The 23367-nt window shown below is 54.9% G+C and overlaps 1 protein-coding gene across 5 annotated transcripts in view; it reads right to left on the bottom strand.

Moving 5' to 3' along the window:
- Window positions 1–212: 212 nt before the first annotated feature.
- The window catches only part of CBS (cystathionine beta-synthase), a 31485-nt gene continuing 8330 nt past the window's right edge, over window positions 213–23367 (bottom strand). For all 5 annotated transcript variants that reach the window (XM_059921665.1, XM_059921662.1, XM_059921661.1 and 2 more), the window contains exons 4-16: window positions 21324–21458; window positions 19877–19956; window positions 19647–19781; window positions 19039–19108; window positions 17677–17768; window positions 16785–16910; window positions 16185–16269; window positions 15756–15861; window positions 8174–8251; window positions 7861–7995; window positions 7043–7151; window positions 3001–3085; window positions 213–1070 (exon numbers count right to left, since the gene is read on the bottom strand). In XM_059921665.1, the coding sequence (XP_059777648.1) occupies window positions 925–1070; window positions 3001–3085; window positions 7043–7151; window positions 7861–7995; window positions 8174–8251; window positions 15756–15861; window positions 16185–16269; window positions 16785–16910; window positions 17677–17768; window positions 19039–19108; window positions 19647–19781; window positions 19877–19956; window positions 21324–21458 (1382 nt within the window). In that variant the 3' untranslated portion in view covers window positions 213–924. The remainder of the gene's footprint in view (window positions 1071–3000; window positions 3086–7042; window positions 7152–7860; window positions 7996–8173; window positions 8252–15755; window positions 15862–16184; window positions 16270–16784; window positions 16911–17676; window positions 17769–19038; window positions 19109–19646; window positions 19782–19876; window positions 19957–21323; window positions 21459–23367) is intronic.

Consider the following 23367-nt stretch of genomic DNA (forward strand, 5'->3'; position numbering starts at 1 on the left):
ATCCCTATACACGAAGGTGCATAGCACTACTAGTCACAACAGCCCAAGAGTGGAAACAACCCAAATGTCCATCAACTGATGATGGATAAACAAAATGTGGTCTATCCGATAAGGAATACTGTTCAGCCACAAAAATGAAGTACCGATTCATGCTACGGTGTGAATGAATCTCAAAAACATCAGGCAAAGTGAAATAAGCCAGACACGAAAGGTCACAGATTGTATGATTCTTTTTATATGAAATATCCAAAACAGGTAAATCCATGGGGATGGAAAGCAGAGTAGTGGGTGCCAGGAGAGGAGGGGAGAGGGGAGTGACTGCTTAATGGGGGGATGAAATGTTCTGGAACTCGACAGAGGTGGTGGCTGGACGACCTCTAATAAACGCTACTGAATTACACATTTAAAAACTGATCATTTTAGGTTAAGTGGATTTCATCTCAATTAAAAAACCCCAAACACTCAAGCCACTCCAACCAACCCATCCCCAAGTGGACCACGCTGCTGAGAGAAGGGCCACGGCACCGACCCACGCTTCCTGGGCCGCATTCTTCTGCTCCCGCCTCTGGACTCCCGGGAAAGGCACTGGCCTTGGCCTTCAGTCCCCCTACCCCAGTCATGGCAGGGGTCCATCCGCCTGGCTGAGTTCTCTTTTAAAAGATTTGCTTGCTGAAACATCTTAAGAGAAAGTTAGTTAAAGAAAAACACATCTAATCGAATAAATCATAAATAGATTCATTTCGGTGGCCAAGTGTTAATGACGGGAAACTATAACATCTCTGCTGGGCCCGGGCTAAGCAGTAAGCATCCTTGCTACCCATTGTGACAGAGTGATGCCCAGTGCCAGGTGGCTAAAAATCACGTGTTTGTTTGTTTAGTGTTTACGAAAGCAAAAGAGAACAGCCGCGCAACCTCGGGGGGTGGTCAGGGCTGGGCTGCGGCCCCGGCACCTCCGCTTCCTGACTTTGTCTTCTGGTTCCGCTCACGGGCGGCCACGAAGTTCAGCAAGTCGATGGCAGTGACGACTCCGAACACCATCTGCCTCTTACTGGACTCCCCGTGGCTGTGGTCTGAGGGGGGACAAGGCCGCAGGTTCAGAGGGGCCTCCACACGGAGCGGGTCTGAGGCAGCCACGCCCCCAGGCACAGGGTAGCGGGGGTGTGCGGGGAGGATGCCCCGTGCCCACGGGCACCTGTGTGCCCTGGCAGCCCAAGCACAAGTGCCGTCCCCTCCCAACACAAGCCACTTGGGCGAAGCCGCAGAGAGCAGGGCCCTGACCCCTCTGAGCCACGCCCACCGGGGACGCCCGAGGGTCGCATTCATTCAGAACAGCCGGTGGTCCCCCCCGGGGCCCAAGGCCCGAGTCGTGGCATGAAATTCCAATCCTACTCACACCCAACACCACCGGCTCACATCTCTGGCCTACAGTTCTGTGTTCAAACCCACGCCTTTCTCTCAGGCTTAGAATGAACGCAGACCCCTGGCCCCCTGCCCTGCCGCCCAAGGACAGAGAGGGTGATGGAGATGGTTAATTTTACATTTCAACTCGACTGGGCCATGGAGTGCCCCAGTACTGGGTCGAACATCATTCTGGGTGTCTTTGGATGAGATCAACTCTTGATTGGATGGACCTAGTAAAGCAGATTGCACTCCCCAGTGTGGGTGGGCCTCATCCAGTCAGTTGAAGGCCCGAATAGAACAAAAGGGCTGACCCACCACGAGTAAGATGGAAACGTCCGGCCTTTGGACTCGGAAACATTGACTCTTGGGGTCATGAGCCTGGCCACTAGCCCCACAGGTCTTGGGACTTGCCGGCATATAAGCCATTCCTCACAGCAAACCTCTGTATACACACATCCTACTAGTTCTGCTTCTTGGGAGAACCCTGACTGACAGCTGTCGTGAAGCACACAGCGGGCTGGGCAGAGCTGAGCAGCAGGCGGTAAATGCCCAGGTAGCGTCCCATTCCACCAGACCCCACTGCCCTGCCTGTCCCTCACGCCTCTGAGGGCAGAGGTCGCACAGGGTGGGCTGCTGGAGACACAGAGAGGCCAGGCATCCTACTGGCCGGCTCGGAGCACCTCAGGAAAAAGCAAGGGGCACCCAGAAGAGATGAGGGGCTTCTAGGCAAAGGGGCAGCTTTGGAGAAGCACTGAGCCCCACGGGGACGGGCAGTCGGAGCGGTCTCCAGGTCCCCCGGGAGACGCTGGCCAGAGCTGGGTCGGCAAACTTTCTGTAAAGGGCGGTACGGTCTCTGTTATGACCCCTCAGCTCCACCCACACAGCGCGAAAGCAGCTGCTGACCGTGCTTTCTGGCAGGGCGGTGTCAAAGGAAACTTTATTTACAGACCCTGAAACCGGATCCCACGTCAGGGTGTGCAGATGTTCAAACACGAGTGTGTGACACAAGAAGGGGAGCCTCCCTCCCAAGCTCGGGGTCCGGGGCCTGGACGCCCTCCTTGTCACTCGGAGGCTGCGATGCTGATCACACACAGCTCCCCAGCTCGAGGGGTGGGCGGGGCGTACACACCTGCAGGTCCCCCCCACGCCCAAGGCCAGGCCCCGCGCTGAGGAGCCAAGGACGGGAGAGGGTTAGATGGGGGGGCCCAGGCCCCGGGACCAGCCCTCGGTGGGCGGGAGGGCGGGCTCCAAGGCCCCCGCCAATTCTCGGGATTTCTATAACCCTCGTCCTCGCCCGGCACCAGAACGACATCCCCGGCCTCTGGAGAGGCGGCCAGGAGGCCCGGGAAAGGCTTTGTGAGCAGGTTATAAAGCCCTGTGATCTCACCGGGAGCCGGTACCCAGGTTGGCCCACAGCGGGGTCCCTCTGAGATCTGCACCCAAGGCTGGGGATCAGCACCTCCAGCTCCCAGATGCCCTGTGAGCTCACGGCAGGAAAGCGCGCACACACATGCCTGGGGCGGGGGGCCCGGTGGCCAGCACCCCACAGGGCTCCTGCTCCCGCCCCCCAGCCCCCAGCCCACAGAGGGCCCCACTTACACTGGATCTGCTCGTGGACCACCAGGGCGAAGTGGTCCATCTCCAGGATGTGCGAGAGCTTGCCCAGAGGGTCCGTCAGGTGGATCTGGAAGAGAAGCCGTGGTCAGTGCTCGCCAGGGCAGCCCAGCTTGGCTGGAGCCCGAGGAAAGGAGCACAGGGCAGCAGGAGAGGCTAGCGTCCCTCCAGAAGGTTCTTCTGGAGTCTTGCTGACTTAGAAACTGAACGAGACTCGACACACGTGAAAGGACATTTGGATGACGTGCAAGAGTTCATATGTATCACTCAGTGCAAAGAGCCAGTAGGACGGCTTCCCACAGTATGATTCCACCTCTATGAATTTCTGGAAAAGGCAAAACTAGGCAGATTGGCGGTCGCAGGGTTCACGGAGTGGGGAATGGGTGCAGGGATCCAGGGCACGTGGGGCACATACACTACTCTGTGTGATGCTGTAATGGGTACAGGTCACTGTACATTTGTCAAAACCCACAGAGCTGCAGAACCCAAAGACTGAACCCTCAGTAAACTAGTGACTTTAGTTACGAACAGCGTAATATTCACCATCCATCGGAACAAATCCTACGTCAGTGCAAGATGTAACAGTACAGGGCGTGGTGATGCGAGGGGGTACAGGGCGTGGCGAGGGGGTAAGGGGCGTGGCAAGGGTCGGTGGTACGGGGCGTGGCGATGGGAGGGGGTACGGGGCGTGGTGAGGGGCGGGGGTACGGGGCGTGGTGAGGGGCGGTGGCGAGGGGCGTGGCGAGGGGCGGGGGTACGGGGCGTGGTGAGGGGAGGGGAACGTGAGCGCCCCGTCTGGGCCATCTGCTCAATAGACACATGATGAGAGCTTCCAAGAAAAAGAAAAAAAGGACACTTAGGTCCATCTTTCAAACCCCAAGGTGATCTCCAAAGCTGTTAGCCCCACTGGAACCCTTTCTAGTTCGGCTCTGGCAATGGAGGCAAGTTCCCTGTGAGAGGACGCAAGCTCCGGGGTGAGTGGAAAAGCGCCAGCGGTGCCTTCACCTGTGTAAGGAGGGTTGGGCACCACCTGCCTGCCAAGCACTAGTGCACGCTGAGCCGTACACAACACAGCGGCCCTGGGCTGTGGAAGCAACTTCCCCCAACGCTTGCCTTTATGAGGTCAGACGCTGGGCGTGGTCAGTAGACCACAGGGGTCAGGATTTCTCCTCTCCGCCGGGAGAATAGGGTGGAAAGGGGCGCCACAGCTCCATGCGGACCTCCCCGTGCTGCTCACTGCCGGCAGCCAGACCCCCGTGGCGGCAGGAAGGGGCAGCCCTGGATGCGGAGGGTGTACCCAGGAGACAGGACCCACCCAGGTTTCCTCGGGGCCGCATTCTCCTTGGGACACTATCTGGACCAGGGATGCCGGGGACCCTGCTGAAGGACGTCCTGTGTCCGCTTACACCCACGGCTTGGTGCCTGGGGCAGAGCAGGCACACACGTCCCCACCCAACATCTCGGTGGCAGGGCATCGAGACCCCCGAGGGTCTGGATGGCACTAGAGCCCAGGGAACTGGGGCTCGGCCACACCCCGGGGGAAGGCTGCGGCTGGAGGTCAGCCTCGGCACTAAGGGGGGTGACCTAGTGGAACAGGGAAGAGCCAATCCTGACTACATGCTGGATCTGTTTCTTTTACTTTAACCTTTGCTTCCCGTTGCTTTTGTTCGCTAAAAGGATACTGTCTCTACGGAACAGCCTGCCTCGGGGAACGCCGCCCCTCTGCCTGAAGGTTAAACCCAAGTGCCTTTGTTCAGGGAAGCATCCTGAGCTGTCCACCTGTGGATGGCTGCAAGAAAGAAGACATTAACACGTCCCCTCCCCGAGGCTGGCAATTCCAGGGGATATTTGCAAATCTTAGGGCCTTTTTACTTTACTTCCTCACCTCCTCTCCCTCTCTGTTCTATGAAAGAAACTGCCATCCAGACCCCGAGAAGATGGTTCTTTAATACATCAGTCTGCCATCTTCTGGGTCTGCTGGCTTTCCAAATAAAGTCGTATTCCTAGCCTCAGCACCTCGTCTCCCGATTTACTGGCCCGTCGTGCGGCGAGCAGAGCGCGCTTGGACTCGGTAACATTAGAGCGCTCAGCTCTTCCCCGGGGGAGGGAAGGGCGCGCACAGCAGAGAATCAGCAGGAAAGGCCAGAGACACAACAGAACTGGACTCAGGCACGGAAAGGGGTGGACGGCACGCACACCACACCTCGGAGGGACCTCAAAACACTCTGCTGGGCTTCCCTGGTGGCGCCGTGGTTAAGAACCCGCCTGCCAATGTAGGAGACACGGGTTCGAGCCCTGGTCCGGGAAGATCCCACATGCCACGGAGCAGCTAAGCCCGTGCGCCACAACTACTGGGCCTGCGCTCTAGAGCCCGCGAGCCATAACTACTGAGCCCACATGCCACAACTACTGAAGCCCTCACGCCTAGAGCCCGTGCTCTGCAACAAGAGAAGCCACCGCAATGAGAAGCCCTCGCACCGCAACAAAGAGTAGCCCCCGCTCGCCGCAACTAGAGAAAGCCTGCACGCAGCAATGGGGACCCAACGCAGCCAAAAATAAAATAAAATAAAATAAAAAGTTTATATAGAAAAAAAAAACACAACACTCTGCTGCATGAAAGAAGCCAGACAAGGGTACACACGGTGGGGCTACGTATGCGCACGAGCCCGGGGAGGGCGCACAGTCTACGGGACAGGATAGACGTGCGGGGAGGGGAGAGGAAGCCGGGGTAGAAGGGGGGGAGGGGATGGATACGCTCACTCTCGACTGTGGTTTCGCGGGTGTGTGTTCATCTCAAAATCATCAAATGGGACACACTATGTTCAGCTCAACGCAGGGAAGAGGAGGGGCAGAAACTTCCAGAAATGCTGGTGGGCAATGGCATGGGCGGAAAGGTTGCCCCTGCTCAGCCTGGCTGGCCACCCACATGCATGTGACGCCGGGCCCTGTGCTCCCCCCTCAGGGGCCACGGGGGCCAGGATAGCCTCGTGGAGCTTCCACTGCACTGGGGGGCAATAAGTGCTCCAAGAACACACCCCGTGTGCTAGGTGCTCGGGGCCTGGGCGTCAGAGAGGCCGAGAGGAGGGGACGGGGGGTGGGGGTCAGGAGAGCAGAGACAGCTGGTGCAAAGGCAGCAGGAAGGGACCGGCCCGTCTGAGAACCAGCGCAGGAGGACGGGAGGAGCGGAGGGAGCCGGGGTCGCAGGGCCCGGACCCTCCCGGCTGGGCTTGGCAGGGAGGGACAAGACCCCACCCACGTCTCCTGTGGTCTCTCCAGCCGCAGAGAGTTAGGGCCAGGAGTGAGGGGCCATGCAGGGACCACGCTAGAGGCGATGGCAGGGGGGTGGATATGGGGAGAAACACACAGATTCTGGTGACATTTCAGCTACGTGTGGGGTGGGGAAAAAGGAAAATCAAATCCATTCCTAGATTTGGGCTCCACCCGCTAGCCTCTCAAGCTTGAGACAGCCAGCGACCCACCACTCCCACTCACTGGGGGTCCGAGGAGAAAGGGGTTGTGGAATGTCAGGAGACCAGGGAGAGGGGCTGCCCTGACCCCAGGCACCCTCGGGGACACAGTCGGCTCTGTCCTGGCCCATCACAGGGTGGCCATCATCTCAGGATGACCACGGGGTCTGACCAGCCCCGGCTCAGCCCCCAGAACGTTCTAGTTCTTATTACTTAGGCGTGCCAGGTGATCTTAAATGACGTGTGCACAGGACAAAATCAGGGCCCGGTGCTCTGGGAATGGTCACGCTGGCAGATGCCCGGCTCGGCTGGGATGACGGTCCCTGGGCTTGCCAGTGACCACAGGCATTGCCAAAGTATGGGCGTGGGTGAGCCCTCACCAATGCTGGCCTTTCCCCACCTGGGGCTTCTCGCTTTGTGAAGCTGGGGCGAATTCTCCGATTTAGGGGTCTGATGGGGTCTGGGGTGGTGTCAAGGGTCGGGGCGAGGGACGCGCGGCCCTGCCTCCCGGGACAGAGCTGGTCTCAGCACTGACTGCTCAGGCCTCGCGGGGCTCGTACCTGTTTGAACTGCTTGTAGATGACTTTTCGAACTTGGTCCGATGGCTGAACCTTCCCCGCGAGCAGGGACGACAGCATGTTCCCCAGGGTCACCATCCCCAGGATCACCCTGGGGAAGCGGGGACGGGGCAGGAGTCAGCACGGGTGCCTCTCCCGCGCTCTCCACACGCCACCCCACCCCCTGCCAAGACAGCAGAATCCAGCACAGCCACCCTCGGGGTCAAACCCAGAACTCCTCTTAGAATCAACCATTATCTGCCCAGGGTCTCTGTGTGGCAGGAGCACAGCAGTGACCAAACACCCCGCCCTTGGAGCTGACCGTCCAGTGCAGGGAATGGTAAACCAGTGAGCCCCCTGGGCATCTCCATTCTGACAGGTGTCAAGGGTGACCAGCTGGCCAGTGTCCTGGGACATGGGACTTTCGGTGCTAGAATTGGGACAGTCCCGGGAGAGCCCTGACGGTGGGTCACTGTCACCAGGGCACGTCTGTCACGGCCTTCCACTGTCAGGCACATGCCCAGAGCCAGGGCAGGACCCTACACCGGCCTCCTGTGCACATGCTGGGTGCAGTGGGCTGGGACCCAGGCATTGAAGCCCAAAGGGTTAACATGAGCAGCCCCCATCCTGGCCGGTGCTCAGGGACCAGCCGTCCAATGCTCTGAGCATCTGAGTGCAAAGTGACCAAGGCCAGCCGGCCAGCTGTGGGGTCCACTGGGCTGCCCCGTCCAGCACCGCCGACACAGAGCAGTGTGGGGCGCAGGCTGGAGGCGCCCAGCAGGGCCCAGAGGGCAGAGCTCTGGATGGAGGCTGAGACTGACCCCGAATCGTCCACCACGGGCGCCTGGTCGAAGCCCTTCTCCCGGAGGATCTCGATGGTGTGCTCACAGGTGACTGTGGGCAGCACCGTCAGCGGGGCCGACAGGCTCAGCTCCTGAACTCGGAGGTGCCACCACCTGCAGGAAGAGGGTGGGGCAGGGAGGCCGTGAACCGGGAGGCCGAGTCCAGGACAGGGAGACCGCAGGGGCGCCCAGCCAGGTGCAGGACAGCACACGTGCCCTGGGTACCAGGCACGCAAGTCCCGAGCCACACGTGTGTGGTCGGGGAGAGATCTCTGCTCAGAGGCGTCCTCACCATGGCTTCTTCACCAAGAGGTCCTCCTCCTTCATGAAGCCCTTCTGCAGCATCCACCTGTCGCTCAGGAACTTGGACCTGCGGCACCAGAAATCACCAGGGTCTCACCACCACCCCTGCCCACACTGAGGGTGGAGGTTCTCAGAAAGAGAAAGCCCAGCATCCCTCCCCAGACCCCATGGTCCAGCAGAGACCCCAAAGGGGCTGGCTGGAGGCTCCACGAAGAGGCCTGAGAGCCAGATTCCAGAAAGTCCCCCTAGGGAACTGTGGTCGACGGGGGCATCTGGTCAACCAGGGCTGAATGAGCTCAGAGCACAGCAGAAGGTTCTGTGGTACACTGGGACCTGGGACCCTTTGCTGCAGTGCTTGCACCTGGACAACCGTCTTCTCAAGCAACAGATACAAAGAAACTATGAGGGACTAAAAATAACAGCATGCATGCACAGTTGGGGCAAATTAAGGATAAAACAAGATACAAAAAGACCAAAAACTTAACTGCCACTTCTGAGTTGCTGCAAGCAAAAGCAGGGTACTGCAAATGCCCCATGTACACAGCACCACAAAGGGGTGGGCAGACCACCGAAGGCACCCCTCCAGCCCTGACCCCTGGACCGACCCCTACCCTCACCCCACCTAAGGGACCAGCTCACCCCCTCCTCAGCGAGTGAGCAAGGGAACCTGTTACTTGTTTTCACTCCCGCCTGCTGCAGAATGAGTCCCAATAAAGCCTTGCCTGAATTTCTTGTCTCGCCTCTTATTAATTTCTATTGATTAAAGAGTCCAAGAACCCAGGTGGGTAACAGTTCTGTCCCGGATCCTGTGCCATCATGTCCCCTTGGGGCTCCTGGGTGGCCTCTTCCCTGGCTGTCCTCATGTCTGCTCTGGCAGAGGGGGATGAGGGACCCCATCCCACCTGGGGTCAGAGGACACCAGACCAGGCCTTGGGGTCTGCCAGAGACCTGCCCTAAAAAGGCAGATGAGAAAGCACCTGACAAATAGCAGCTTAGGCCTGGAGCTAGAGGGGCAGGCTTGGAGGGAAGACCCGTTGAAAGCCCAGCATGACTCCGGTTTATGGGTGAGGAAACTGAAGCCCAGAGGGCAAGCAGAGTTGTTGATCCTCACCAGCCATGTGGCTGACAGGGTCTTGGTGCTCCGGCCGAGTGTCAGGCCTGAGCCTCTGAGGTGGGAGAACCAAGTTCAGAACAGTGGTCCATCAGAGACCTCCCGGCCCTTCGTAATATCAATCGGCGAGAGCTCTCCCAGAGATATCCGTCTCAACACTAAGATCCAGCTCCACTCAATGACCAGCAAGCTTCAGTGCTGCACACCACATACCAAACAACTAGCAACACAGGAAGACAACCCCATCCATTAGCAGAGAGGCTGCCTAAAATCATAAGTTAACAGACACCCCAAAACACACCGCCAGACGCAGTCCTGCCCACCAGAAAGACAAGATCCAGCCTCATCCACCAGAACACAGGCACTAGTCCCCTCCACCAGGAAGCCTACATGACCCACTGAACCAACCTTAGCCACTGGGGGCAGACACCAAAAACAACAGGAACTACGAACCTGCAGCCTGCGAAAAGGAGACCCCAAACACAGTAAGTTCAGCAAAATGAGAAGACAGAGAAACACGCAGCAGATGAAGGAGCAAGGTAAAAACCCACCAGACCAAAGAAATGAAGAGGAAATAGGCAGTCTATCTGAAAAAGAATTCAGAGTAATGAGAGTAAAGATGATCCAAAATCTTGGAAATAGAATGGAGAAAATATAAGAAATGTTTAATAAGGACCTAGAAGGACTAAAGAGCAAACAAACAGTGATGAACAACACAATAAACGAAATTAAAAATTCTCTAGAAGGGATCAATAGCAGAATAACTGAGGCAAAAGAATGGATAAGTGATCTGGAAGATAAAATACTGGAAATAACTACCACAGAGCAGAATAAAGAAAAAAGAATGAAAGGAATGGAGGACAGTGTCAGAGACTTCTGAGACAACATTAAACACACCAACATTCGAATTATAGGGGTCCCGGAAGAAGAAGAGAAAAAGAAAGGGATTGAGAAAATATTTGAAGAGATTATAATTGAAAACTTCCCTAATATGGGAAAGGAAATAGTCAATCAAGTCCAGGAAGTACAGAGAGTCCCATACAGGATAAATCCAAGGAGAAACACGCCAAGACACATATGAATCAAACTATCAAAAATTAAATACAAAGAAAAAATATTAAAAGCTGCAAGGGAAAAACAACAAATAACATACAAGGGAATCCCCATAAGGTTAACAGCTGATCTTTCAGCAGAAACTCTGCAAGCCAGAAGGGAGTGGCAGGACATATTTAAAGTGATGAAAGGGAAAAACCCACAACCAAGATTACTCTACCCAGCAAGGATCTCATTCAGATTCGACAGAGACATTACAACCTTTACAGACAAGCAAAAGCTAAGAGAATTCAGCACCACCAAACCAGCTTTACAACAAATGCTAAAGGAGCTTCTTTAGGCAGGAAACACAAGAGAAGGGAAAGACCTACAATAACAAACCCAAAACAAATAAGAAAATGGTAATAGGAACATACATATTGATAATTACCTTAAATGTAAATGGATTAAATTTTCCAACCAAAAGACACAGACTGGCTGAATGGATCCATAAACAAGACCCGTATATATGCTGTCTACAAGAGACCCACTTCAGACCCAGGGACACATATAGACTGAAAGTGAGGGGATGGAAAAAGATATTCCATGCAAATAGAAATCAAAAGAAAGCTGGAGTAGCAATTCTCATATCAGACAAAATAGACTTTGAAATAAAGACTATTACAAGAGACAAAGAAGGACACTACATAATGATCAAGGGATCAATCCAACAAGAAGATAAAACAATTGTAAATATTTATGCACCCAACACAGGAGCACCTCAATACGTAAGGCAAATGCTAACAGCCATAAAACGGGAAATCGACAGTAACACAATCACAGTAGGGGACTTAACACCCCACTTTCACCAATGGACAGATCATCCAAAATGAAAATCAATAAGGAAACACAAGCTTTAAATGCTACATTAAACAAGATGCACTTAATCGATATTTATAGGACATTCCATCCAAAAACAACAGAATACACTTTCTTCTCAAGTGTTCATGGAACATTCTCCAGGATAGATCATATCTTGGGTCACAAATCAAGCCTTGGTAAATTTAAGAAAATTGAAATCGTATCAAGTATCTTTTCTGACCACAATGTTATAAGACTAGATATCAACTACAGGAAAAACACTGTAAAAAATACAAACACATGGAGGCTAAACAATACACTACTTAATAACCAAGAAATCACTGAAGAAATCAAAGAGGAAATCAAAAAATACCTAGAAACAAGTGACAATGAAAACACGATGACCCAAAACCTATGGGATGCAGCAAAAGCAGTTCTAAGGGGGAAATTTATAGCAATACAATCCTACCTCAAGAAACAAGAAAAATCTCAAATAAACAACCTAACCTTACACCTAAAGCAATTAGAGAAAGAAGAACAAAAAAACCCCGAAGTTAGCAGAAGGAAAGAAATTATAAAGATCAGATCAGAAATAAATGAAAAAGAAATGAAGGAAATGAAAGCAAAGATCAATAAAACTAAAAGCTGGTTCTTTGCGAAGATAAACAAAATTGTTAAACCATTATCCAGACTCATCAAGAAAAAAAGGGAGAAGACTCAAATCAACAGAATTAGAAATGAAAAAGGAGAAGTAACAACTGACATTGACGAAATACAAAGGATCATGAGAGATTACTACAAGCAACTATATGCCAATAAAATGGACAACCTGGAAGAAATGGACAAATTCTTAGAAAAGCACAACCTTCCGAGACTGAACCAGGAAGAAATAGAAAATATAAACAGACCAATCACAAGCACTGAAATTGAAACTGTGATTAAAAATCTTCCAACAAACAAAAGCCCAGGACCAGATGGCTTCACAGGTGAATTCTATCAAACATTTAGAGAAGAGCTAACACCTATCCTTCTCAAACTCTTCCAAAATATAGCAGAGGGAGGAACACTCCCAAACTCATTCTACGAGGCCACCATCACCCTGATACCAAAACCAGACAAAGATGTCACAAAGAAGGAAAACTACAGGCCAAGATCACTGATGAACATAGATGCAAAAGTCCTCAACAAAATACTAGCAAACAGAATCCAACAGCACATTAAAAGGATCATACACCATGATCAAGTGGGGTTTATCCCAGGAATGCAAGTATTCTTCAATATACGCAAATCAAACCATGTGATACACCATATTAACAAATTGAAGGATAAAAACCATATGAAAAATCTCAATAGATGCAGAAAAAGCTTTTGACAAAACTCAACACCCATATATGATAAAAACTCTCCAGAAAGTAGCCACAGAGGGAACTTACCTCAACATAATAAAGGCCATATATGACAAACCCACAGCCAACATCGTTCTCAATGGTGAAAAACTGAAACCATTTCCACTAAGATCAGGAACAAGACAAGGTTGCCCCACTCTCACCACTATTATTCAACATAGTTTTGGAAGTTTTAGCCACAGCAATCAGAGACAAAAAAGAAAGAAAAGGAATCCAAATCAGAAAAGAGGACGTAAAACTGTCACTGTTTACAGATGACATGATACTATACATAGGGAATCCTAAAGATGCTACCAGAAAACTACTAGCGCTAATCAATGAATTTGGTAAACTAGCAGGATACAAAATTAATGCTCAGAAATCTCTTGCATTCCTATACAATAATGATGAAAAATCTGAAAGAGAAATTAAGGAAACACTCCCGTTTACCATTGCAACAAAAAGAATTAAATACCTAGGAATAAACCTACCTAAGGAGACAGAAGACCTGTATGCAGAAAACTATAAGCCACTGATGAAAGAAATTAAGGATGATAAAACAGATGGAGAGATATACCATATTCTTGGATTGGAAGAATCAACATTGTGAAAATGACTATACTGCCCAAAGCAATCTACAGATTCTGTGCAATCCCTATCAAATTACCAATGGCATTTTTCACAGAATTAGAACAAAAAAATTTCACAATTTGTATGGAAACACAAAAGACCCTGAAGAGCCAAAGCAATCTTGAGAAAGAAAAACGGAGCTGGAGGAATCAGGCTCCCGGACTTCAGACTATACTGCAAAGCTACAGTCATCAAGACAGTATGGTACTGGCACAAAAACAGAAATATAGATCAATGGCACAGGACGGAAAGCCCAGAGATAAACCCACGCACACATGGTCACCTTATCTTTGATAAAGGAGGCAAGAATATACAATGGAGAAAAGACAGCCTCTTCAATAAGTGGTAATGGGAAAACTGGACAGCTACATGTGAAAGAATGAAATTAGAACACTCCCTAACACCATATACAAAAATAAACTCAAAATGGATTAAAGACCTAAATGTAAGGCCAGACACTATCAAACTCTTAGAGGAAAACATAGGCAGAACACTCTATGACATAAATCACAGCAAGATGCTTTTTGACCCACCTCCTAGAGAAATTGAAATAAAAACAAAAATAAACAAATTGGACCTAATGAAACTTAAAAGCTTTTGCACAGCAAAGGAAATGAAAAACAAGACGAAAAGACAACCCTCAGAATGGGAGAAAATGTTTGCAAACGAAGCAACTGACAAAGGATTAATCTCCAAAATATACAAGCAGCTCATGCAGCTTAATATGAAAAAAACAAACAACCCAAACCAAAAATGGGCAGAAGACCTAAACAGACATTTCTCCAAAGATATACAGATTGCCAACAAACATGAAAGGAGGCTCAACATCACTAATCATTAGAGAAATGCAAATCAAAACTACAATTAAATATCACCTCACACTGGTTAGAATGGCCATCATCAAAAAATCTACAAACAACAAATACTGGAGAGGGTGTGGAGAAAAGGGAACCCTCTTGCACTGTTGGTGGGAATGTAAATGGATACAGCTACTATGGAGAACAGTATGGAGGTGCCTTAAAAAACTAAAAACAGAACTACCATATGACCCAGCAATCCCACTATTGGGCATATACCCTGAGAAAACCATAATTCAAAAAGAGTCATGTACCACAATCTTCACTGCAGCGCTATTTACAATGGCCAGGACATGGAAGCAACCTAAGTGTCCATCGACAGATGAATGGAGAAAGAAGATGTGGCACATATATACAATGGAATATTACTCAGCCATAAAAAGAAAAGAAATTGAGTTATTTGTAGTGAGGTGGAAGGACCTAGAGTCTGTCATACGGAGGGAAGTAAGTCAGAAAGAGAAAAACAAATACCGTATGCTAACACATATATATGGAATCTAAAAAAAAAAAAAAAAAGTTTCTGAAGAACCTAGGAGCAGGACAGGAATAAAGATGCAGACGTAGAGAATGGACTTGAGGACACGGGGAGGGGGAAGGGTAAGCTGGGATGAAGTGAGAGAGTGGCATGGACAGATATACACTACCAAACATAAAATAGATAGCTAGCGGGAAGCAGCCGCATAGCACAGGGAGATCAGCTCGGTGCTTTGTGACCACCTAGAGGGGTGGGATAGGGAGGGTGGGAGGGAGATGCAAGAAGAAGGAGATATGGGGCTATATGTATATGCATAGCTGATTCACTTTGGTATACAGCAGAAACTAACACACCATTGTGAAGCAATTATACTCCAATAAAGATGTTAAAAAAAAAAAAGGCAGACAAGGACCAACAAAGTGGGGAGCAGAGAGGATCCACAGCCCCCCAGCCTAGACGCGTATGCCCGAAACATGATCATTCACTCACACTCTCGCCATTTCTCTCTCACACAGGCAGGCAGGCGTGTGCACACACAGCAGGCCGGCCCGGCACACGGGGAGATGGCCGTCCTCACGCACTCTGTGGTGTGAGCGTACGGCCATGCTTAGGGCAACCTGGCAGTGGACACCCAGACGTGACTCACCCTCTGCTGGAACGGGCGCCCACCAGGGGCGGCTGAGCTCACCCGAGGGATGTAACCTGCCACTCCTCGGCCAGGGAAGAAGCCCGCGGGTCCGTGGGGGAGGTCTCTAGCCCCCTGTGCCCTTGTTCCCATACAGCAACCCTGGCTCTTTTGGCCGGTGGCCCCAGACAGGGGCCGTCGGCCCCGAGGGCGGGAATTGGAAGCAGGAGGCTGCAAGCTGCCGCCTGGGCAGGTGTGCAGATACTCAGCACCATCGGACTCGAAGGGGCCTTGGAGGCCGCCAGGCAGACATCGCACAGCCCGTCCCCGGGCCACCGACCCCAGCCTGGGTCTCGCCAGGTTGGGGCTGGAGTGTGAGTGAAGCAGCAGAGCCGGTGCTCCCTGCAGCCGGGGGTGGGGAGGCGTTCTTAGGGCGGCTACGTCCTCCTCCTCGTCCCCCGCGGCCTCACAGACCCCCACGCTCCCTCCCTCCGGCTGCCGGGCCTCAGGGGGGGCCTGGCGGGGAGCAGGGCCGGCACAGGCGCTTGGGAGGCGGAGCGCGGGAAGCCGAGGGGCCGGGGCGAGTGCTCCTTACATGTAGTTCCGCACAGAGTCCGGCAGGATCACCACGCAGCGCTGCTCCTCCCTCAGCTCCTGGGCGGCCTTCACGGCCACCGACATGGCACTGCCGGCACTGCCGCCTGCCGGGAGGGTCGGGGTCAGACCCGCCGGGGGCGGGGGCGTGCGATGCGCGTGCGCATGCGAGTGTGTGTGCACGCCCGAACATGCTCTGGGGGGTCCTCGGGGGAGGGGCCGGGCTCGGGGTGCTGGGAGGACCCCCGCTTCTCTCTGTCCACCCGCATTCTCCTCGTTACCACCGAGTGTCACGACCAAACCCTCACACAGAACCTCCAAGCCCTGCAGCAGGTGGCGTGCAGGTGGGCCGGGCAGCCCCAGAGCGAGGGTGTCCTTCAGGCGCCGGACCAGCAGCGGGCAGAGGGCGAGCGCCCGGCGCCCCACTCACCGCACAGCAGCCCCTCCTGCGCGATCAGCATGCGGGCGAAGGCGAAGGCATCCTCGTCGTTGCTCTTGAACCACCTGTCTACCACCTGCGGGGGGCCGAGGGCGGGCGGTCAGGCCGGGCAGCTCCGGGCGCTGGGCAGCGGGCGTGTGGCGGGTGTGGGGACCACCGCCCAGGTTGCAGCCTCACAGAGGACCTCGGTCCAGGAGGCCGAGACTCTGCAGGGATGCGGCCCAGCCCCTCGCCTGGGATCCGGGACTCATCTGCAGACCTAGATCGCGCCCCAGCCCCTCCCCCCGGGTCCAGCACACTGTGCACGTGGCCAGTAAAGCCTCCCACCAGCCCCGCTGCAGGGCCACACTTCTAGGGTAGGTCCCTGACCGAAGCATCCTTTAGGGTCCTTAAAAGGAGCCTTCTCTGGGGTCCTTAGCTCTCCCACGTCGGCCTGCTTACCCACTCCAGCCACCCGGCTCCCTCCCTCTGCCGGGCGGTCTGTGCCACCCGCCACCCCCCAACGGCCTCCGTGTCTGCTCAACAGGGCCGTGGCACACGCTCGTCAGGGTGTGGCCTGAGGGCTGGGCTTGTCACTGCCGCCCCGCCTACCGTCCGGTCCAGCACGGTGGGGATGAAGTCGTAGCCGATCCCTTCCACCTCGTAGGCCAGCTGCTCCGTCTGGTTCAGCTCCTCGGGCTCTGCGAGGATGGAGCCTTCGGGGTCCACCCCGATGATCTGCAGAGTGGGCAGCCTTAGGGCTCAAGTCTCACCTGGACGCACCCGGCTGTCATCAGGGCGCGGGCCCCGTTCCCGGACCTCGGGCACGAGGCTCGAAACCCACAAACCCAGGCCCGGGCGCTGGGAGATCACGAGGTAAATAAATGTCCAGCTCAGGGCACTCAAGGGGGCAGCATGAGGCTGGGGGAAGTGGCGTCCTGGAAAGCTCCTCCTGCGCAGGGTGCCCCAGGACAGCCCCAAGAGACGCCCTGGGACAGCGGGAGCCTGGGGCGAGGGGGGTGCTAGGACTGACCTCTCCTGGACGGCGGAGAAATGGGCAGAGAGGAAGGGTGCGCTCGGCACCTCCAGTGGGGGTCTCTCTGAGCCCCTCCCCAGGCTCAGGTGCCCCTCCCCTACTCTCAGAGCCCCGGTGGGGCAGTGGTAGGACCTGAACCTGAGAGTTCTCGGCTTCTGGAATGACCCTTGGAGGCCACCCAAATGGACTCTCCCACCCCCAGCTCATCTGGGCGTCCAGGTTGCTGGGTCCTTTATCTCCCGGGCAGGCACAGGTATACCCCACCAATATAAGGTGCAAGGCCGTCTACGCAGAAGTGTCAGAAATGGGAACTTCCAGCTCTAAAGCAGAGGCCACTCTGTGGGCCCAAGGCCAAGGAGCCTGACAGTTAAGCCTCCAGCCGCAGTTCAGGCCGCAGGTGGGAAACGCGCACACGTCCAGGCCCAGCTCTCCTGGGCGGGGCAGGGTGGCGCCCTCGCAGCCCCTCACCTGGCATCCAGGGCACTTCTCCTTCAGCTTCCTGGCGATGCCCGTGATGGTGCCCCCCGTGCCCGCCGACGCCACCAGCATGTCCAGCCTCCCTGACAGGGGAGAAGGCATGTCAGGGAGAACATCCTCAGGCAGGAGCGGCCGACCCCCACTCTTTTTTTTTTTTGAGCATCTTTATTGGAGTATAATTGCTTTACAATGGTGTGTTAGTTTCTGCTTGGCCCTCCACTCTTAATAAGAAGCAAGAAGGTCCTCAACCATAACGAAGGCAAGTTATCAAAAAGGGCAAAAGCAAACCTGTTCTCAAATTTAAAGCCTCTCATCGCAGTCCTTCATCTTTAAGGCGCAGTCACAGTAACAGGGCCCCAGGGAGCCCCATTTAAGGCTAAACGGCAGCCAGTCCCTGAAATCCCTATTTGTCGTGAATCGTGCACGAGGTGACTTCCTGCAGGAGGTGGGCCCCAGGTGGCTGAGGGCTGAGCCCAGGGAGGCTCTTCACAAGCTTTCTTAAGCTGTTTGGTTCAGACGACGTGGAAAAGTGAACTGAATTATCAAAGGAACCAGAATAAGCCGCTCAGCTTGGCTCAGACATCGTCTGGGCTCTCTCAGTGCCCGGTGGCCAGCTCAGGCACCTGCAGACAAGTCAGCGCGGGCACCCGTGCCGAGGCAGAAAGGCTGTTTTTACCAAATGAGAGGATTCTCACACATAAAACCTGGGCGAGCAAATGCCTGGACTTTGCTGCCTCGCTCCTGGGCACGGAACGAGGGCACTGAAGCTAACGCCAGGCTCCAAACAGGAAGCCAGGGGTGCCAAGCCCCTGGCAACTCTTCCCGAAGACCTCTTAGGGAAACAGCCCGTCAGAAAACATCGCAACCCCCTTGGCCTTGGCACCAACTGTGCGGAGAGGTTCCAAGCAGCCTCATGTCTGTACAGAGTAAGCTAATTGCAGATGCCACCACCCCAGTTCTGCAGATGAGAAAACCCCAGTGTTGAATTCAGTGCCCAGGCTGGGGCTTGAGGCCAAGTGCCGTTCAGCAACGTGAAGCCCCAGCTGTGAGCCCAGCACCAGCCTGGGACACCCTTGTTCCCTGCACTCAAGAGCTCCTACAGGTCTAGAGGAAAGGCTGCTAGGTAAACAAATACACCACATGATATGTTTGGTGCTATAGGAGAGGCACGGGCAAAGTCCAAGAGGGCACAACAGAGGGAGGAAACCGCTCTAGGGAAATGCTCTAGAAAGCACTTCACGGAGAGGGGACATTTGAGCTGGGTTTTGAAGGATTAATAGGAGTTTACGAAGGAGTGGGTAAGTGACTTGTACACTCCCAGTCAAGATGGAAAGCAGGGTTAGAAGTATACACCGTCACACTGCTGCAGGATCTCCTCGGCCGTGATGTCGTAGTGAGCGAGAGGGTTGCTGGCATTGCGATACTGCAAGGAAAGAGAGCAAAGGAGTCATGTTGAAGTCAAGGCACAGAACCGGCAGCAGCCACAGGGCACCAGGCAAGCAGCTCAGTGCAAGCCAGAGAGGATCCCGGCAGCTCAGGGAATGGCCCGGGCACCTCAACAGACACCAAGCATGAAAACCAGCTCTCCAGAAGATGCGATTTCTGAATTAACCCAGATGTGGAGTGAGTGACAAAGAAGAGCTTCCAGTCAAAAGGTCTGCATGTATTTTATGCCTTTAGAGAGCTTCCAGGGTCCTCTGCAAAGGGCATTCCAGCGCACTGAGCTGAGCCCTCGAAGCCGGCACACAGACAGCAGAGCCAAAGGCTTGGCCGACCCTGCCGGCCATACACTGGGCTGGGAGGAGCCAGTGACCGCGTCCCAGTGCGTCGGTCACTCTGCAGCCTCTGCTCCTGCTGCAGATGTGACACCACCCCCAAGCCCCTGACAGACATCCCCCAGGGAAGGCCCCACTTGGTCCCAAGCCTCTGGGCACACACTGGCCCCCAGGGCCGGCCCTCACCTGGTCCAGGATGTGAGAATTGGGGATCTCGTTCCTCAGCCTCCAGGCCACGCCCACATGTGACTCAGGGGAGTCGAATCTGGCGTTGGTGGGCGTCCTCACGATCTCAGCCCCCAGGGCACGCAGGACGTCCACCTGCAGAGGTACGTGGTGGCCTTCACCTCCCCACCGGGCCTGTAGCGCAGGGGCAGCGGGCCGGGGAGATGCCCCACCCCTGCCCACCCACCTACCTTCTCAGTGCTCATCTTCTCGGGCATCACGATGATGCAATGGTAGCCCTTCACCGCGGCGGCCAGGGCCAGCCCGATCCCTGGGGACAGCACATGCAGTGAGAGGGGGCCACGGTGCCCCCGAGACCCCGCTTCCAGCCCCAAAGGCCCAGGGGAGAGGGCGCTACAAAAATGCCCTACGTCATCCCCTTCTGCCCTTAAATGAGGGGATAAGAGGAGAATGTGGAGGCACAGATAAAAAGGCAAGTGTGCCCAGAGAAAAAAGCAGGGTGCCCACCATGAACCCCAATTCCTCCAGCTCTTACTGGGCGCCTGGGAGGTGACAATAGCAGCAGACGTTGTGGAGCCCGCGTGTTCCCGTCCCCAGCCCCACCACGGGCCCGGGGCACAGGCCAGGGCCGGACGCCTCCTCCCTGGTTCCAAAGGGGTCAGGGCCGCTGCCCAGGGCTGAGGGGAAGGGCCACCCCAGTTAGTCTGAAGACAGAACGTGGAGCCAGAGAGGAGGGTTCTGGAGCCTCAAGATCTCCCGTAGTTTGCCCCACTCGGCTTCGGACCTGCTTGGGACCCACGACCCCTTTCTAGGTTTGGATGGGAATGTCTGTCCTGTGCCTGGCCTGCCACTGTGCTTTGGAAACACATAACTTGTCCGGTTTGAAGGTTCACAGCCGGAGAGGAATTTTGCTTCAGGAGGAATCGAGCCTCAGGTCTCATCCACCTCTGATTTAGGTGATCCTTAGATGAGACTTAACGTCGGTGCTGGAATGGGTTCAGACTTTGGGGGGCTGTTGGGATGGGGGTGAATATACTTTGCTTTCGAGAAGGACATGAATTCTGGGGGCCAGAGGGTGGAGTGTTATGGGCTGAACTGTGTCTCTCCAAAATTCATCTGTTTAAGTCCCACCCTGCAGCCCCCCTCAGAATGTGACTCTAACTGGAGATGGGTCTTTGAAGAGGAGATTAAGGTTAACTGAGGTCACATGGGTGGGCCCTAACCCCGCATGTCTGGTGTCCTCATAAGAGAGGAGATCAGGACACAGACACACACAGAGGGACGCGTGTGAGGACACAGGGAGAAGATCCCGGGAGAGAGGCCTCAGGAGGAACCAGCCCTGCTCACACCTGGTCTCAGTTGTCCAGCCTCCAGACTGTGAGATAATAAACGTCTGTTGATTAAGCCGCCCGGGCTGTGGGATTTATTACCGCAGCCATAGGAAACTAGGACAGATTTTTACTACAAGGTGTAGTTGCCCACATAACAGACTCCAACATCACCAATGCAGCTGGGATGGCAAGACATCAGAGAAAGCTGGGCTCAGTCACACACCTGCACACAGGCATCAGGTGCCGAGCAAAGTGCGTGGAGGGAAGGGAAGGGCCAGCCGGACAGGCCAGCGCGTGCAGCCATGGGTCACCCGGGCCGGCAGCTCTGGCCCGTGGCAGCGCCCACCTGTGTTCCCCGACGTCGGCTCGATGATGGTGTCCCCAGGCTTCAGGGTCCCCTCGCGCTCAGCATCCTCAATCATTCGCAGGCTGATGCGGTCCTTCACGCTCCCGCCCGCGTTAAAGAACTCGCACTTGGCCACTGGAGCCAGAGACGCATCATGAGAGAGGAAGAGGCCCCCGACCGCTAAGGGATGCCGGCCGTGCCGACCCCTTCCCAGCACCCGATACGCCCAGGACGCAGGGACAAGCTTCAGTGGTCCTGAAAATCATCGCCTGTCCACTGCCACCTCCCACACCTGACGTGGGTGCCGGTGCTCGCCCACGGGAGCTTCTGCCACCTGCCCATCCCACCCCCCATGGACCATGTGGCAACTCCAAGTGTATGAGACAGAGGAGCCTAAAGAGCCCCGCCAACTGGATGGACGGAGCAGAGCCACCCCCGTGAGGCAGCACAGTCCCGAAGAGACTTGCTGGGCGTGCGGGGAGCGGCCGACTGAAGCCCAGGCTTAAATCAGGGCAGACAGCCCCGCCGTACCCCGCGGACCATGACAGACGACCTGATGTCCTGAAGCCACAGCTCGCCCGTCACACCCCCAGACCAGGACCCACACACCTTCCACACCCGCCTCCCACCATCTTCCCCACCTGGCAGATACGATGTCCTCTCCTGTGCCTAAGCCTCTGCGTCTGCTCTTCTTTCCTTGGGGGAGGACTCCCTCCCACCTCTTAAAAATATGCAGTGTTCGTAAAAGGGGGAGAGATGGCACCAAATGTGACTGAAGGACCAGGCCGGCCTGCAGCACCCACAAAACGAGCTCCTCCTGCTTGGTCCTGGTTTCTGAAATCCACAACCATAGACCGGCTTTCTCCCCTAAGACCCAGGGAGGCCCCTGCCGGGACAGTGAAGGAGGGGCTCGTGAATGTCTGACCGCTGAGGAGCCCTGCACCCCAGACTCTTGTAGGCCACACACTTGAATTACTTGTTAGAAAATTCTAATGAGCCCATGGGAAAGCCAACAGAGATGCAGGGATTCAAGCTGATCAGCCGTGGGCAAGTCAAGTGACCAATCTGAGGCTCGGTTTTTCCATCTGTAAAATGGACACAGTAAAACCTACTTCAGGGGCTCCTGCCAAGTTGAAGCGCACGCAGCCAGGCCCATGCCTACGGGGTACTAGTTACTGGTCTCTATTATCTGACGGAGGAGCACAGAGCAGACGATAGCTCTCCTGGGCTGTTCTGATACACCCCCAGCAGCGCCTGGGAGTGTGTACTGCTCGTTGCTTATGAGAGGATTCTTCACCAGAGGGGTGCGCGGGAAGCCTCTGATGGTGATGTCTCTGGGGTGAATCGACCACGTGGCCTCGGACCCTCCCCTAGGAGGTGTTGACCCCCAAGGACCCCCACGCTCTCCCCTCCCCAGCTCTCTCTGCCCCAGCAGCACCGGGCCTGGTCCCCGCCAGGGCCTCTGCACCTGTCACTTCCTCTGGGACAAGGCTGACATCTACCTGGGCTCCGAGCCCGGGAGAACAGTGGAGGTGGAGAAAGCCCCCCACCCTCTTGTGTTCCTGGGAACAGCCTCCTGCAAAGAAGCCCCTTCTCCATAGGACTTGGATAAGACTCTCAGGTGACCCCCCTGTGTACCAGACACAGCCCCCAGATCCCCACTCTGTGTCTCATAAGTGAGACGCGAACTGTCTGTCTGAGCACCGGGGCAGCCAGTTCCTGCCGGGCTGATGGCTGGGACCCTCATCACCAAAACCGCCCCGGCTCTCACGTCAGCCCACCCCACCCACGGTATGTCTGCTCCTCCCTACGAGAGTCCGAGACCGAACGGCGCCGCTCTGCTCCCGGGATCGGGCCTCCCACTCCTGCAGTGGCCGGGTCAGAGCACCCTCCTTCCTGGCTCGGGTTCTGCCCCCGACATCTGCCCGGACACGCTTCCCTCCACAATACAACCCTCGGCTCACAGGCCACGGCCTCCCTTCCAGCGGCTCCGGAGAGGCCTCGCTCACCCTCCAGCACCCCGCCCTGTCCTGTGTGCATCCCG

The sequence above is a fragment of the Balaenoptera ricei genome, chromosome 4, assembly GCF_028023285.1.
Source record: "Balaenoptera ricei isolate mBalRic1 chromosome 4, mBalRic1.hap2, whole genome shotgun sequence".
Lineage (NCBI taxonomy): Eukaryota > Metazoa > Chordata > Mammalia > Artiodactyla > Balaenopteridae > Balaenoptera > Balaenoptera ricei.